Raw genomic sequence first — 17,391 nt, 5'->3', positions numbered from 1 at the left:
ACGAGGTTTGAGTACGACGAAGCGATTCTTGGACAGGCTCCGTCTGACAATATACACACTTTCTTTGGAGAAGTACCAACCGGACCTCCCTATCGACTGCTGTCCCGATGGTAGCGGGATCGGATCCCGGTCACGGCGGCCGCGTTTCGATGGAGGCGAAATGCTAGAGGCCCGTGTACATAGATTCAGGTGCACGTTAAAGCAATCCAGGTTGTCAAAATGTCCTGAACCCTCCACTACGGCGTCCCTCAATCATATGGTATTTTCGGCATGTAAAGCCCCAGATATTGTTATTACCAACCGGACCAAGTCAGCGCACTATAGTGCAGACACTTTCCCCTTCGCTTTCCGCCAGTGGTGTTTCGGAAGGCGAGGGTCCTGCGAAAGAAAACGCTTTCTCCCCTTCCGCTGTCACGTCGCTCCCGTTACACGGGACGTCCAGTTACGGCTCGCTCTGCACGCGCGAGCAACGAGGGCACACAACGCGGCGCCGGAGACACGCCGCATCCGCAGCGAGCGGCGAAAAACGCCCGGTCGACAGCAAACGACGCGCGAAGGCCGGTGCCTGCACCGCATTGTCTCACTACGGCACCGGTGGCTCGCGCGGGTCGTACGCACTAATTGTCGGGTGCACGGCGTGCAGTCTACTACGTTTCGTTAATGCGACGCGCACAAACATCTTTGTCTTGCGCGTCCCAGCGAAGTGACTGTCTCTTTCATCACCGGCATTATACAAGTTTTCGCGTGCTCTTTTGTGCGACGCGCGGGCGTACGCTGTTAGCACATCTCGGCGGAGCGCCTCGAGGTGATTCGTTACGTCATTCGACAAGACACGTTGACCAAGCGCGTGACCGGCCTGCGGGTGACCGTCGGAGTGTCATGTGCCACGCTGCGGGCGGCACCAGTAGGCACGACGGGGAGGCGCGTTACCTGATATCTTCTTCCAGTCGTTACACAGGCCTGTGGCGTAGCAAAGCACGAAATTGCAGAGTGAGGTGGAGACAATGCAGCGAACCGAGATCAAATTAAGGAGACCTATTATTTCGCTGCTACTCCTACGGTGGCCGTCCATCATTGTTGAAAACTACTCTTAAGGTCATTGAGAGAGGCCATGGCCCTGCAGCGTACATAAGGTAGGACGATGGTGATGATGACGACGATAAAACTTTTCTGTCATTATTTTCATTGGTGCGGAAAGCCAGTGATTTATTACGACGTACCGGAAACACGCGTTCCTTCGCCAGAGACGCGAAGAGGGCGGAGTAGGCAGGCGTTATTGAAAGAGTTACTCTCTAAACACGCGGTCGACGGCCTCTGCCTCGACTGTAAACATGGAAGACGAAACAACTCTTTATATGAAAAATCTGCGCTCGGAGAGCTAGCGAAACTCTGACAATACCTTCATCGTAGCTGTAGGTAAATTCCTTGCGCCCGCCAAAACTGCTAGTCGACTTCCCAACAAGTGCGCTCGACCGTAACACACGGTCGCTCAGTGGAAAAGCGTGAAGCTAGGTGATTTATAGGGAACATTGGGCGGTGGCCGACGGTTCGTCTAAAAGAGATTGCCGGGACCCTTAGCTCTTTCCTAAGAGACATCGAGGCCTTTTCACCCTCTTTACTCCTTAATTGAACGCTTCCTTGAATGTCGCTCTTCTTATTCCGAGTGACGCGAACGCCTTTGTTGATTTCATTTCATTTATTTACCTTAAAGACCCCGGGGGGGGGGGGGGGGGGGGAGGGGGTGTTACACAAGGGGTGGTTTTATAAACAAAAATTACAGTATTTGTCCACGAATAAATCGTGTTATTTCTTCCACGAAGGCAGGTGAGGTGGCGGTGGAAGCGATGTGGTGGGGAAGGCCGTTCCACTCTTTGGCTGTGCGATGGAAAAATGATGACGAGCAAACGACAGTACGTGCACTTGGACGAGCAACATTAGACAAATGGCCTGTGCGCAGTGAAATGCGCATTGGAGGTAGAATGTAAGGTGCTTGGCGAAGTGAACTGTTATAAAATTTAAGATATAATGATGGGCTTGCGATACGAAGGCGATGTGCTAGCGATTCCAAAGCAGAATCTCCTTTTAATGGCGAGACACTGATGTCGTATCAGAATGATGAATGAATATACCTTACGGCGCGATTCTGCACGGATTCTATGGCGTCGCTGAGGTAGATCCAATGAGGATTCCAAATGGGTGATGCATATTCGAGTTTAGGCCTAACCAATGTTTTATATGCGAGTAGCTTTACGTGTTGAGGAGCACTGGTTTTATGTGTTGAGGACCACTGCGAAGGTTGCGTTTGAGAAACCCTAAGGTGGAGGCTAAAATGTTCGAGGCCCGTGTACTTAGATTTAGGTGCACGTTAAAGAACCCCAGGTGGTCGAAATTTCCGGAGCCCTCCACTACGGCGTCTCTCATAATCATATCGTGGTTTTGGGACGTTAAACCCCAGATATTAATATTATTGGAAACCCTAAAGTTTTGTTTGAAGAGGATGTGATGTTAGTCACATGACAGCACCAGTTGAGATCATACGTGATCGTAATGCCTAAGTATTCGAATTGTCGACATTGTCAATGGGGGTGTTGTCAGTTGTGAATGGAAGGGTATGACGATTACGGCTGCGGGAAACTGACATGGATTTGCATTTATTTAATGCCACGAACCACTCGTCACACCACTACTTAACGTTATTTAGGCCATTCTGCAATGAGATGTGGTCGTTATTGTTAATAATGGATCGATATAGGACGCAATCATTGTCAAACATTCGAATGTTAGATGATACATGCAATGGTAGATTGTTTATGTGTATAAAAAAAGAGGGGTCCTGGAACTGAACCCTAGGGGACGCCTGATGTTACTAGTAGAAATTTAAAAGCAGTATTGTTAATAATGACAGATTGTGATCGGTTGCGAAGAAACTCCTTTATCCATGTTAGTACGTTCGGGCGCAAGTTTAAGTGAGAAAGTTTTAATATTAATCTTTTATGAGCTACTTTATCGAATGCCTTCGCAAAGTCAAGAAAAATTACGTCGGTTATAATGTTACGATCAAGGTTTTAGTGCAGATCATGCTGAAATGAGGCTAGTTGCGTGTCACATGATAGATTCTTACGGAAACCACGCTATGACGGATGGAAAAAGTTATTGCTGTCGAGAAAATTCATAACGTGTGAAAATATGACACACGGTCTGTTGTGACTGATGAACATGATGAATATTATATCAGCCCATTGTAATGGGCTGGAAGCTTTTAACCACCCACTCGTTAACGCAATTTTAATGGCGTGATGTGCTTCTACCAAACAATATAACACCTGTTAACGCGACTCTTTGCCCCACATGACGACTGTATAGTATGTTTTTCCAAAGCGGTTTCAAGCAGTGGCGTGGCTCTGTCGCAGAATACTCGACTGCTGCGCAAAACACCTGGTTCCGGATCGAACCGAGTCGCACTAATGCGACTCACACAAATAAACGCGCACGTGCTTGTTATCTTGTTCTATTTTTTGTAGTCGTAGTGTTTTACCTGCAAGCGGATATACAGTCGAGCGCGATATGAAGGTTATCGCGCGAGCGTCGACCGAGAAATACAAAAGCGCCACTCCCAGAATCCTCTTTCGAGGAGAGGGAGGTATCAGGCAAGCTTTACTCACTCTTTTTGCTGTTCCTTAAACAGCGATCACTCCCGGCTGAGGAAGGCGCATTTTCATTTCTTCTTTTTTTTATGACGACGCGGTATATTTTGTGTAACTTAGCAAGTCGTTCAAATGACACAGTTTCAAGCACCAGCTTTACCATATACCTTTCCCATCAATTTCGTTATCGTCCGCAGAGATAAGAGCCGGCGAAGTATACCCTTGATCGTAACGGATGGAAAGCTTAAAATAGAGAGGAAGGAGGGGGGGGGAGAGATCGTCGTAGGGGTGAGTGTTGTAGCGTGGAACAGCCAACGAGGGAGAGAAGATTGCGCAATCTTGATTTTCACTATTCCAAAACGTGCCGCTAGGCCCCTGGGACACTAGGCCGGTCGGAGCTCGCGCGATAACCTTCAAATCGCGCTCGACTGTACACAACAGCCTACTGCTTTTACAAGTACTTCAGTTTCACACAAGCGAACTAACTCGAAAATATTTTGGTAAGAGTGGTTGGCGAGCTGGCCCCAGCTGCAGCTTCTTTTTTATTAGCTGCAATAAAATAACCGTTCCTTGAAATGCAATAGCGCAACCAATGGGCTAGTTGACGTGTATTTGAAAAACATGGCTGATGCCTCCGTCATAGGAATCGTTATAACACGAAAGTGAAACGTGTCTTCACAGAAGTAGTGCTTATTGTGTAGTGACATATGAGAGCTTGTACAATGTCTATTCGTGTTTGGCAGCTACAGTACCGTTTTGACGTGGATGCACCCATGTTGACGGCATGTCTCTGTCGCGACGACTAACGCCCATGATCATGATTAAACCGTTGTGGTAGCTGACGTTGTGAACATATATTTTGACACAGCGAATCGTGAATCCCGCGTAAGAATGATATAAACAAGCTCATAATCAACATTGGTACCCGGTATGGACTTCTTCAAAGTGTCGTCAATTAAGGAGAGAAACGGCACGGTGTGCGCTTTCTAGTAATGGGTAGCCGACGCCTGTGCTCATGCATACATAACACGCACTGCGCTTCAGCAACACGGGAGGTAGAGGTTCCTAGCCTGAGCCGCAAACGCGTGCGTCCCGCTGGCCTCTGTCTCGCAGGCGCTAGTCTCGCTCCACCAAGGCACGGCATTCGCCCGTCGAAATCGCGTCCTTTCTGCAATGCGTATTGCAGCAGTTTTGTTAGTCGGTGCTCTCGCAATCGAAGCAATCGGCGGCGGAGAAATCCCGTTGGTGCACGTGGAAGCTGCACTACTCCGGTGAGCCGACGCACGCTAACACGAAGCGAAAGGCAAAGAAAGAACGAAACAAACGTAACTGCGTCAAGGGTGCCTCGGCGACGCCAGCGCGGCCAGTGTACCTCGCTGGTATCGAGACCCTGTAACCATGACCTCCGATATCGCGCGCAATCTCGGAGTAAGCGCTAGTAAGTGTCGATCGTGAAGCATTACTTCTTTTCGCCCCTCACAGACGGCGGTACCACCCCGCTCCGCGCCGCCTACCTGCACCGCCAACAGAGAGCACCGTGCGAAAGAGAATGTGTGAAAGATATAAGGCGCGTTTGCGCCGTGTCCAGCATCTGCCCAGTTAGTTTAGTCAGAAGGGCGTCGGGCGCTTGCCGTCGCGGCCGCAAGATCGTGGGTTCGATTCCCAGCGGGTGATCTTCCTCTTGGTTTTTTTTCTTTCTCGCCCGTTGGCGTCCATTTTATCAACGTCATATCCGTGACGGATGTACTTGGTGGACCCCGGCATAAAACACTTTCGTGTTAAAAAAAACGAACACTATAGATGCAAGACAAAAGACGGCCTATACCTTCTCGCTTGAACGTTAGTGTTGTTTGTGCCAACATTAACCTTGCATTCAGTTCGACGAGGAGGCGCTAATACACATCTTCTCTGATCTGGTGATGCGTGCGCAGGACGGCCGGGCGTGGCGCTGCCATCGAAGGCCGACCGGCTGATGGGCGGAGGCGAGGACGCCAAGCTGTGCCTGTCGCCTGGCTGCGTACAGGCCGCCTCGTCGCTGCTGCAGAACATGAACCAAAGCGTGGACCCGTGCGAGAACTTTTACGAGTTCGCCTGCGGCGGCTGGGTGCAGAGGCACCTCATACCCGAAGACAAGTCCTCGCTGTCGCAGTTCTCGCTCATCCAGGACCAGCTGGACGCCAAGCTGCGCACGCTCGTTGAAGAACCGGTGCGCGCGGGGTCCGAGCCGCGGTTCGTGCAGAAGATGAAGTACATGTACCAGTCGTGCCTGAACACGACCCTCATCGACTCTATAGCCGAAACTCCGCTGAAGCGCGTCCTGAGCGAACTGGGCGGCTGGCCCGTAGTCGAGGGCGCCGGCTGGAACGCGACGCGCTTCCACTGGCTGGACGCGCTGATCCAGTACCGGGGCTTCGGCTACAGCCACGACATCCTGCTCGACCTGTCGGTCATCCCTGACTTCCGCAACAACACGCGCTACATTATCGACCTGGACCAGACGTCGCTGGGCCTCCCCGACCGCACGTACCTGCTGCGAGGCCTCAATGACAGCGCGGTGGCCGCTTACTTGAGGCTCATGGTTGACGCCGCGATGCTACTCGGTGCCACGGACCGGACGGCCGCCGAGGCGGAGCTCAAGAACGCGCTGCTTTTCGAGATCACGCTCGCAAACGTGAGTCATATATGACATTATCTGCGCTTCTTATCGCTGTTAACTCGATGATCATTTTGTGTAACTTTGGTTTTTTTATAATGTATCCTCGACTGCGCGTGTGGTGTTTTAACGTACGAGCTGCTCTTCTCAGCTAATGCACAGAAGCGCACTCTACGTGCTACAAAGCTCGACGGCGTACTTTTATCGATGTGTTCTTGCACATACAGTGCAGTCCCTTTTTCGAGCAAACGTGCGAGTTTAGAGAACGTGCGAATATTTCCTTCGGAGAAGTGTGCAATCGGCCCGCATAGAGGATTGCTTATCGTTGGTGGCGCTGGGGCACACAGATATCTACAGTGCATAGCCATAGATTCAGTCAAATACACGCATCTCTAGGAAAGTGAGAGCGCTGCACTGTCTTCAGTGGACCGCGCTGTACAACACTGGGCATTCCCAGCGCGCATGCACACCTGTTCTGGGATAATATTTTTACAATTTATATTAACGTGGTACCAAGAAGGCTGCGCAGCATTTAATAAGGCTAGTGCGATATTAAACTGCCGCATATAAATATTTTATAGCTTTCCGAAATATTGCCTCGCACCAGACTGCGGTGCACGCTGTCTTCGACGGTTTTCAAAATAAGCTTGTCAAGATGTTTCCAGCAAGCGTGCCGCCGTTGTCATATGCACTTGATTGAGCGTGGAGTTTGTTTTCAAGTTTCTTTTCTCCCCTTCCAGTACTCGACACCGCGCGAAGAGCGGCGCAACATCAGCAAGCTGTACAACAAGATGCCGTTGAGCGACCTCAAGAAGCTGGCGCCAAAAGTAAGCATACATATATATAGGAAGGCTCCGTAAGCCTTGTAGCAGACGCGACTCACTATCATTGAAGCTTCACAAAACTTGCATCGGTTTCTCTTTTGTTATCTTAGATTCATTGTGCTTACTATCTTGATTATGCGAGGTTTCCAAGGGCTGTACCCTCAGTCGGCGGTTTCGTATTTGCAGGGGGACCGTGCTTGATGAATAAATAATTCAGATGTTCATGCTGTATTCCTCAAGCGCGGATTCGGCAGAGCCGGAAGTGAACAATTCTTGGCTCGATATGAGATTCTGGCTAAAAACTAGACGCGCTTTCTTCTCGTTTCATATCGCCCCCCCCCCCCTTTTCTTTTCCTCAATAGACAAGTGTGATTTGTGAGATAATTCCGGTAGTAAGACAGATCATTCAGGAATATTTTGGTCCACGCAAGCACGCCCCTTTTTCTCTTCAGAACACGTGCCGTGAGGTAGCTGAATGTGGGTAATAATTATTTACATAAGATAAAGGTACAGTGCCACTAAAAAAAAAGCTGTAGCTGTACCAAAAAAAAAAGAACTTGCCAAAGAGACTTTCATTTCGAATGTTGCATAATTCATAAAAATAGACAGTCCGCAGAAGTATATTTTTGATGAAGTATGTATTGACTGTGGCTCGTTCAGCCACATTTAATACATACTCTAATAGATACCACGTCGGCACTAACGCAAGCACTTCTAGCACCTTTGTGCTTATTGTACTCGTTTCTTCAGGTCCCGGTAAAAAAAAAAAACATTTTAATAAACCTGTAACTCGGTTACACTTTCCCGAAACTTCTGCGAATTAGTTGCATGTACTTATAAGGGCTCTTCGCTCCCCGCTTCTGTATAGACAGCATGAGGGCGGCAATGATATAATAACTGCAAGGAGTTCTCGTGCGTGCGAAAGCCATGATTCTTTTCTTTTCGATGATCTCTGATATAGTCGCTACTTCTCGGCAGCCGCAGCCTGCATATAGAAGGCGTGTATAGGCGTACGTTACGGTCAAATAGAGAGCACGATTTAATCGGTCTTAAAAACGTGCAGTCCATTGAATTGGCTCTACGTTGCATAGGCAATGCAATAGTACTGGGACTTGTACAGGGCTTCTTTTTCTTGGGCGGTGTGAAGGCAGACACACCGGCGTGATGAACATCAAAATCGGCCTTCATTCACGTGGGTTTGCCTGACTACCATCGGTGTGGAGTCACTGTATCCTTCAGTTTAGCTGGTTTCCGGTTCGGGTATTTAAATAAGAAGGCAAGCGAAAATGCATACGTGGTTATCTATAGCGCTATGTTCGCTTGATCTTGCTTGACGCTGTTTTTTTTTGTACGTGTATGAGAACAGGATGTTAGCGATCTTTTGCTTTTGTTTACCTGCTTATACAGCCTTGTTCGCTTTGTGTGAAACTGTGTATCGTATTTGCATTCACAAATGCGCAAAATATGTGCGTATCCGCCCCTCCCCTGTTGTTATAAAACTCTTGAAGCGAACGCGGGTTCATGTAATGAATGAATTAATTAATGAACGAGCGCGCTTTGCGTGTGCAGATCGACTGGAACCGCTACTTCAACTCGCTGCTCGTGGACCCGGTGACCGACGACGAGCCGATCAACGTGGTGGTGCCCGAGTTCGTGCAGCGCTTCGAGACCCTGCTGGAGACGACGCCCGCGCGCACCCTGGCCAACTACATGGTGTGGCGCGTGGTGCTGCAGTCGTACGCCAGCCTGGGCAAGCCGTGGCGCGAGCGGCTGCAGGAGTTCAACGGCGTGCTCACGGGCAAGACGCGCGAGACGGCGCGCTGGGAGCAGTGCATGGGCTCGCTCACGGGCTCGCTGGGCATCGCCCTGTCGTCGCTGTACGTGCGCCACTTCTTCCAGGAGGACGCCAAGGGCGCCGCCCTGGACATGGTGCAGTTCATCGTGCGCGAGTTCCTCACCATTCTCGACGGCATCGACTGGATGGACGAGCAGACGCGGCAGCGAGCGCGAGCCAAAGCGCAGGCCATTCGCCCGTACATCGGATACCCTGACGAGCTGCTCAACGACGCGCTCGTCGAGGAGCACTACGTCAAGGTGGAACTACTGCCGGACAACTACTTCGAGAACATCATGCGCCTGCGCAAGTGGTCCACCGACTACGCGTTCGGACAGCTGCGAAAGCCGCACATCAAGGGAGAGTGAGTGTAAAAGGATGTCGATGTCCTGTAAGGGACAAGAAGAGTGGGTCGGGGAACAAACGGATGTCTAGGACATGTTAGTCGAAATCAAGAATGATAAATGAGCATGGGCAGGGCATGTATAGCGAAGGCAATATAACCACTGGTCATTAAGAGTAACAGACTGGATTTCAAGAGAAGACAAACGGGCGAAGGGGAGGCGGAAAGCTAGGTGGGCAGATGCGATTAAGAAGTTCGCGGAGATAACGCAGCCGCAGCAAGCACAGGACTGGTTTGATTGGCGAAGCATGGGAGAGGCCTTTGCCCTGCAGTGGGCGCAGTCAGGCTGATAACGATGATGATCCCTAAACAGCGCGGATGCAGAGAGACTGCAGGCAAAGAGCCTTCCTCACTTTCTTACTTTCTGCCGTCTTCTTGCGTTCGCTCTTTCAAAATATCATAATTTACGGAACAAGTGCGACGACGCTTCATCATTCGAAACTGCTGCTGCTTGCAAAAGGGTATCTTGAAGGGGCAGCTTGTACGTACACGTTCCTTCGATGGATGCAGCGCGGAGACGGGACAGCGCTTGTGTTGTGTGCTGCTTTCCGTCTGTCCCGCCTCCGCGCGGTTTCCATCGAAGTAACATGCTGTTGCATTTATGCCTTTCCTCTGCTTTCGTGACTGCTTGCGCAATTTATAGGTGCACGCAGCCTCGATAACCAAACGCTAAGACGACTTGCATTATACGCTAACATCACGAAAGCAGTGCGCAGCTAGCTTCCGATTTGGTGCCTGAAACGATTTCGTTTTGTTACAGCTGCGCAGGGCTGATTTTTCGTAAAACAATAACCGTCAGGTATACAAGGCATGAATTTTGTTTGATTAGCGTATGCTCGCTTGTTGCCCCTGTGAATAGCGAGGAATGGACGGAAATAATCAAACGATTTGGAGCTCTTTGTTAGATGCTCTTTAGTAAGTGGGGCGACCGTAGCGCAAACTAAAATGACCTCGTGTAGCTGCTTCGTGCTGAATAATGGGCATCAATGTTGTGCAAGTCATGCTTGCGTGCTAACCTCGTTGCGGCACGGGCGCTTCGCTCATAGCTGACGCCTTCCTTGCAGGTGGAAGAAGCATGCTCAGGTGGCCGTGGTCAACGCATACTACAACAGCTTGGAGAATTGCATCGGTAAGTCTGAGCACGTACAGAAGGCGCGCTACCGTGGCACTATTCTCCGCTGCTGCCACCGTATGACGAGAGCAACTCACCTGAACGAAAGCACGTGCTTGCAAGCTTGCCTGTTCGTATATATTTATGGGGCTTGCTTCCGGGGCTGTCGCTATATAGTGTAAAGTGGCGCAGCCGCTGGCGCTAACGGCACGAACCACTAAATCACTGCTGAAGGCTAACTCGAAGTGAGGTAGTTACGTTAGTAAAATGCTGCGAAAGCAATACCTTAGAGTTGCAGCATTAACACTTTTCCCATTTTCTACGACCTCGCCTTCCGCGCTACGCATCTAGGCATCTGTCTTAGAGGCAAGCTTTCCATCGGGACCTTTTATCTAAGTATATATGGAAACACAGAAGTCGATTTTCTCGGCAACCATCCACTGCACCAAACTTGCCGAAGCTTGTTGCATTTATGAAGTTAAAATGCAACATTGGACATATGCTTTCAGGTGAAAAAGGTATTCATAAGCAGGTTATAACGCAATCACTCTTAGCGATTAGTGATGCCTCAAGGCACCATGCCCTACAAGAGTTTCGGCAGCGGCGTACCTGCAAAAAAAGAAAGAAAAAAAAGAAAGAAAAAAGTGCGAACGTTAAGGGCAGTATATCGTGCAGTGTGTTCTTCCAAACACGGAGATGACAATCGTGTGGTCATTGGTTTCACAAGCTGCTGCGTTGTACGGCGCTGCTTACTTAGAGGCTACTTAAAGATATGTTGTAGTAAACAGCATGGCAGACGGCGCTCGCAGTTCAGTGTGGTTTGTGCGCATGCTCATATCACCGGTAGACCTCGTTACCTTTCGAGAATATTAGACGCTACCCTATCCCGATACCGTTAAAAATGGGTGTGCGTGTTGACTTCGACCTGTATTTCCCTCTGCCTTTTCACGCTTGCGCAGAATTCCCAGCCGGCATCCTGCAGGGCGCTTTCTTCTCCAAAGATCGACCAAAGTAAGTCCCACTGTCAAACAATGCAGCTCATAGACTTGTGCGGCGCGGCCTTCCACAAACCTTTGACGGAGACGAACGCTGGTCACGGTTGTCATATGCACGCTGCCTCAAAACTACTTATTCAACACATGATCGGTAGTCGGCCTCAAGGCATCATTTCTGTCACCTTCTTGAGGACTGTCCTGTTCACCTCAATACTTCACACCACTATATGCGAATGATATGCAAGAGAGGCCGAAGTTACAAAGATGACTGTGGATCTGTGTTTTCATTATGCTGACATGTTTCAAGTGTCCGAACTTCCGCTACCTGCAAAATGTAAGCGCTTGTTCGTTACCAAAGACAGATTCAAAAAAGAACTTCTCGATTGCAATTGTTCTTTGGTATTGGCCAGCCGATTTCGCTAATGGTGCCACGCTGTTGAAAGCAGTTTCGTTCCATCTCTTAAGCTGTCAAACACAGTTTCATTCTAATTTCTACGTTGTCAAACAGACGTCCATTCTAATTTTTATGCTATCAAGCATGTCCACTAGAATTAACTGGAACTTTGTTTTGTGAATGATTCCAGCTTAAAAGCTCCTGCGAACGCATGCACAGAATTTTTGAGCGATCAGCCGTGAGGTTGAAGAGCCATCGCTAAAGTTTCTAAACTGGAACTTTAATGACAGGCGATATTTCGTGATGCCTGGGACAGCATCACGTATCTTGCTGGTAGTGCCATTTACTACTCATGTGCGCATGCATGTTTGAGAAGATAAAGATAAGTTTGCCTTTAAAGTTTCCGTAGAATGAATGAAACCACGTTTATTCCATATTGAAATGCGCCGAGGGCGCTGTGGTGGAAAAAGTTTCCGTAGAAGCTGATATTTAAAACGACACGTACTGCACATTTATGCATGCACGTGGTGAGCCTGCATCGCGCATAGCGGCAGCGAGGACGAGCGGTCCTCGGAAGCAAGGCAAAGTCTTTCGAAATCAATGGGGCGCCTTTGAGTGCGGATCATTTTAGGGGGCGGCGCTGTCGTCTCATGTCGTGGCTTGGCGTCACGCTCAAAGCACCAAAATAGGTCAAAAGAGGGTGCTACAGGACAAGTCGATACCAAGATATGTCGAGAGAAGGCGCCACCGCATCACAAATCAAGGTTTCCTTTCCCGCCATGGACGCCAAGCAATTCGCACGTTTGGAACGCCAGCGTCGCCGAAGGGCTAATTCGTCTGTCCGAGCCAGCGAAGCGACAGCGCAACGCCAGTGTCAGGGGTTAGACACAGATCTACGGAAGAGGCGAAAGCAGAGGCGAAACGCCAGCGAATGCGAAGTAAACCTCAGCTTTCGAAGACTCAGATGCAAGCCGAGCGCCAACAAAGACAAGCGAACCCGCTACTTCGACTCAGACGAACGCAAGCCAAGCTCCAACAGAGCCAGGCAAATCCTCAGCTCTGCTCCACAATTTCTAGTTTTCACAGCGTGTAACAGGCTCGGTCTTTTTTAACAGTGCAGCCCGTTCTGCGCAGCTGCCTATTGTTTTTTGCCATCGACTCTGCTAATACGGGCCTCGCATACCGATAAACATTGTGTTTTGCTTGGGGTGTGTGTCGAGACACGAAGCACGGCTAAAAGGTGGAAGCACTCTTTGCAACCAGAATAGAACAAAGACGGGGTCTTCAGTCCCGGGCCGACATTTTCAAAAGGCGTACGTCAGTGTGACAAGTACACATGTCGAATTGTTGGCACTGGGCTTGTCCTCCTCCCCCGTTTTTGTTCTATTCTCGTTGGGACAAGGGTTCGCTTCTGAGCTGCGAAACGGGTCAAAGCCTTCGACGCTCCGAGGTGAGCAAACGGAGGGAATATCGAGTCGCAACACAATATACAAATATCGATACGTATAAAGAGACAAATGCCAGCTATAAAAATATTCACGACGAATTAATAAACATATATCGATGTTTTACTTTAACGTGCTGTAGAGCACAGTGAAAAGTACAAAAGTAGGCTGACATGCACAAAGTTCTCTTGACAATAAAATTGTTCGTGAGAGAACATATCGGTGAATGCTGTCAGCAATTGAAAAAAGACTTACGATTAGAATGCTTTATGAATTCAGCTCTTGTTTACATGGGTGTCGTTGTTGAACGGATCTTAGGCAACTTGCGCGCTCTATTGTAACGCCTTGGTTTGCAGAAAACAGTAGCAACAGTTGCTGCCGTTATTGTCATGTATTCTTTTTTGGTCGGGTTGTGTGCAGCTAAAAGTAGCATTTATACTTCTGTTCTTTTTGTGGTCTTGGCAGACGCAAAAAACGAAGAGATGAACAAGGACAGACGCTTTCTGGCTTGTCTTTCTTTATCTGTTTCATTAGCTCTAAATCAGGATTGTCATAATGCAAGACCAACTAGCTCAACAGCCTGTTCTACTGACACTGGATGTGCAGCGTTCACCCATATGTCACATTCTTCCCTAATGTTAATGCATTGTGCAGCGTTTGACAAAAGCAGCGGTCTAACGTTAGAAAGATAACTCGACACAAATATTTCGAACATTACAAGGTGTTAATTGAACTCCTACAATGTTCAGAAAATCGGAAAATATGTAGCCAACATCAGATATGCCGCTAATTCAGCTTGCTGACCGCTGGGAGAGGTTAGCGGAAGTGAGTCTAAATGTTCCTGGCAGTAGGTTCGAATTTGTGCGCTGTTTTTCGCGTGCTTTCGTTCGCACGAAATAACGGACTGACTTTTGTTTCAAAAAGAACTTAAGTTTGCCTGACTCACTAGAGGAGTGTGTGTACTCCATTTACATAACGCTTCCCATCGCCCTTTTCTGCTTGCTTTAAATGCGCATTTTGTAGGTGCCTTTTGTAGTTTTCAACTTTTGCAGCATGCCACGTACTCCGTTATAAGAACACACTAACGCACAATGTGTTGAACGCAAGAACAATGCATGTTACGAACAGGCGCGGCTTATTGGATGGTAACGTTCCGAAATGTTCAATAACTCTTTGGTTAAGATCGGTTCATTTTAACTGGTGAAGCCATTCATATGCAACCAAGCAAAACGAGCAAAACAAGATTTCCTGATATTGTGCCAGCGTTCGTCCTAAGCTCGCCATCTGCCGCCGCCCACAGAATGCCTTTCTTCCGTACTGGGTAGCTCGCAGGCTGTCCGCTGTAGTTATTTGTTCCCTGGCGTCATAATAAGAAATTGTAGGGGGGGGGGGGGGGGGAATCTGGACTTGAAAAGCATAGAATCGAATTAAAGCACGTAGCTGCTTCGCTATAGTATGGCTTCTATAGGGCAGTCAACACTGCCATTTTATTTTCTTTTTTGATGCAGCTGCCGGCAAACGCGTTATTTCTTTTTATTTCTCCTCCGTGAAAGGCTTTTACAAGAAAACGTTGCTCTAACGCTGTGGGCTTTCAAGAAGTTGCATTTAATTTGCGGCACAGAAAGTCGACGTGCTATACCTTGTTTGCAATTGCAAAGTATCGCTGGCAAATCTCACGACGGCTGAAGTTCATGGAACTGTCGTCTCGTGCAGCCCCACCAAGATGTTACATGTTTGTATTGTCTACATAACGTGGTCTCTTTTATTTTTTTTTTCAGCTACATGAACTACGGTGCCATTGGGTTCGTCATAGGACACGAAATAACACACGGCTTTGATGACAGAGGTTAGTCGACACGGTTATTTCCATTTTTAAGTATACAAAGAGTTTTGTTGAATATTCTTTAGTGAAATGTTTCCTGCGTTCCAGGTGACTGAAGTAGTCTGTTCGCTCCTTCCATGCAATGCTGTCCGTGCCGCTCTGTTCCGGTATGCCAGAACATGACAGAACCGAGCATTTTTCAGTCTGAATATGCCGTTCCGGTTTCTTAATCACGACTGATATCATATCGTGCCACCACGTTGACTTCGAGACATTGTCTAGAACCACGAAAGCAAGAATGACCTGCTTTGAAAATATCAGTTACCTACCGAAAGATTGGCAACTGTGACGCAGCGAGGCTGTTCTGTGCGAGTCAGCACGAACGCTTTCGCCAAGGCGTCCCAGCGCTCGTGTCATCTTGCTTATATTACGCCTTTCGTTCAAGTTGCAGTTCGCTTTTTTTTAAAGTTCTCATTCGTGTTATATTCAAACTAAAAATTTTCTTGCAATGCTTGTTGTCCGTATTGCACGCGCGTTTCTATAACATTGGGCTCTGCTGCTAAGCACGAGGTCACGGGTTTGATTAATATCCGCTGCACATTCATTTACATGTACGTACAGTAAGAAAAAAAAGAGCAGGTGGACGAAAATGAAGCCAGAGTGCACTACGTCCGCATGTGTTGTTTTAGAACAATAAACACGAGGACTCGAGCTTTCGATTTCAGCCTTAATTTTGAGGGAGAGGACAAGATTGATTCATTTTTGCACCCCTGAGCGAACAAATTCACCCAGGTTGCCCATCTTTTACATTCACGTTCAAAATGCCTATTTTCTTTTGCCTGAAAACTACTCGGAAATCTTGGCAATGTGGCATCTCTGTCTCGGTGCAGGGCGCCAGTTCGACAAGGACGGAAACAACGTGAACTGGTGGGAGCACGAGACGGATCAGCGGTTTCGCGAGAGGGCGCAGTGCATCATTGATCAGTACGGAAATTACACCGTCGCCAAGGGCACCATGAAGGTCAGGTTTTCTCTTGCTCATTGGCTGTAGCAGCTCGAGCTGTTTGTTCGACGGCGCCCATTCCACACTTGTCGGCTGCACCCCTCAGCTGTATTGTTGTTCTTTATTCTTTGGTATAAAATCAAAACGCCGTCACGTGAGACGAGCGTTTGCAGTCACGTGGCATATTGCTCTGCTCAATCGCTCGCTGCGCTGTTTCTTTCAGGTGAACGGCGTCAACACGCAGGGTGAGAACATTGCGGACAACGGAGGCATCAAGGAGGCATTTAAGGTGAGCATTCCATGAATGCGTGTCGCACTCATTATGCTGAATAATGAAATGTTGATTGTACTTTGCAGCAGGCATCGTGGGTAGAAATTAAAGATAAAAGGGTTACCGGCACAGCCAATGTCGCGTAGTCGGATCAATGCAGCAGCAAACTTTTATAGCGAAAAAAGTGCCCGCGCAGTGCAGAGCACGTAGATTAACACGTTTCCCCGGTAGCTTCTTGGGGCACGCATGAATTTACCGCACCTTTGAGCTAATGACGAACAACATTGGAATTTACGTCACACTGTTATTGGCAGTTGCTTGATTAAAACTTGCCTTCGGGCTAGCTGTAATAATATGCTTGAGGAGCAGCGCTCCACTGTATTAACAAGTCACTATGTATGTTTCTACTTTGCAGCGCTGCTGTTTAATTACAAGGAGTTGCTTCGATTACAGACTCACGTCAACATGTTGTCCCATTCAATTCTTAAGACGCCGTCTGAGTCGCTTGAGCGCAACGCGAAATTTTGCTGCCGCCTTTCGCGCTAGTTTACGATGAAGATGTGGAATTTTAAAGCCACTTGCCTTTCTTCTTTTTCACAGAAGTTTCACCCGAAAAGCGTAGTACTCATCGCGATAGCGATGCGTTCTACAAAGTAAGGCTTATATTTTTATCGGCCCTTTATATTGCAATAACCATTCGCTCGCAAATTAAATTGAGGAGCATGATGTCACGCGCACACAGAAAAAGTTGGGCACATTGCACTCGATGATCGCTGAGACCGGATTTAACAATGCCGCCGTGATGAATAGCGCAGTCCCATCCACCCTTCTGCACGTAAGCGTAGAGTGCGCGGGCCGCCATTGGATATTATCGCACTTGGACCTTTCACGGAACATCACGGCGATAACGAATTGTTGCTTCGAGTGTCCCTGCAACTTCTATCGCAATGAAAAGTCTTGCACAGTCGCAATCTTTTTTAGAGTGAACACGG

The 17,391-nt window shown here is 48.4% G+C and overlaps 1 protein-coding gene across 5 annotated transcripts in view; it reads left to right on the top strand.

The window, feature by feature from the left end:
* The window catches only part of LOC119389434 (neprilysin-2), an 88,931-nt gene that overhangs the window by 67,561 nt on the left and 3,979 nt on the right, over positions 1 to 17,391 (top strand). For all 5 annotated transcript variants that reach the window (XM_037656681.2, XM_037656685.2, XM_037656683.2 and 2 more), the window contains 8 exons: positions 5,576 to 6,315; positions 7,038 to 7,124; positions 8,691 to 9,319; positions 10,423 to 10,487; positions 11,429 to 11,480; positions 15,082 to 15,149; positions 16,016 to 16,146; positions 16,352 to 16,417. In XM_037656681.2, coding sequence (XP_037512609.1) covers positions 5,576 to 6,315; positions 7,038 to 7,124; positions 8,691 to 9,319; positions 10,423 to 10,487; positions 11,429 to 11,480; positions 15,082 to 15,149; positions 16,016 to 16,146; positions 16,352 to 16,417 — 1,838 coding nt within the window. The remainder of the gene's footprint in view (positions 1 to 5,575; positions 6,316 to 7,037; positions 7,125 to 8,690; positions 9,320 to 10,422; positions 10,488 to 11,428; positions 11,481 to 15,081; positions 15,150 to 16,015; positions 16,147 to 16,351; positions 16,418 to 17,391) is intronic.

Source organism: Rhipicephalus sanguineus, chromosome 4 (genome assembly GCF_013339695.2).
Source record: "Rhipicephalus sanguineus isolate Rsan-2018 chromosome 4, BIME_Rsan_1.4, whole genome shotgun sequence".
Lineage (NCBI taxonomy): Eukaryota > Metazoa > Arthropoda > Arachnida > Ixodida > Ixodidae > Rhipicephalus > Rhipicephalus sanguineus.
Note: the sequence above shows the minus strand (reverse complement) of the source record. Positions and strands in the feature narration are given on the sequence as shown.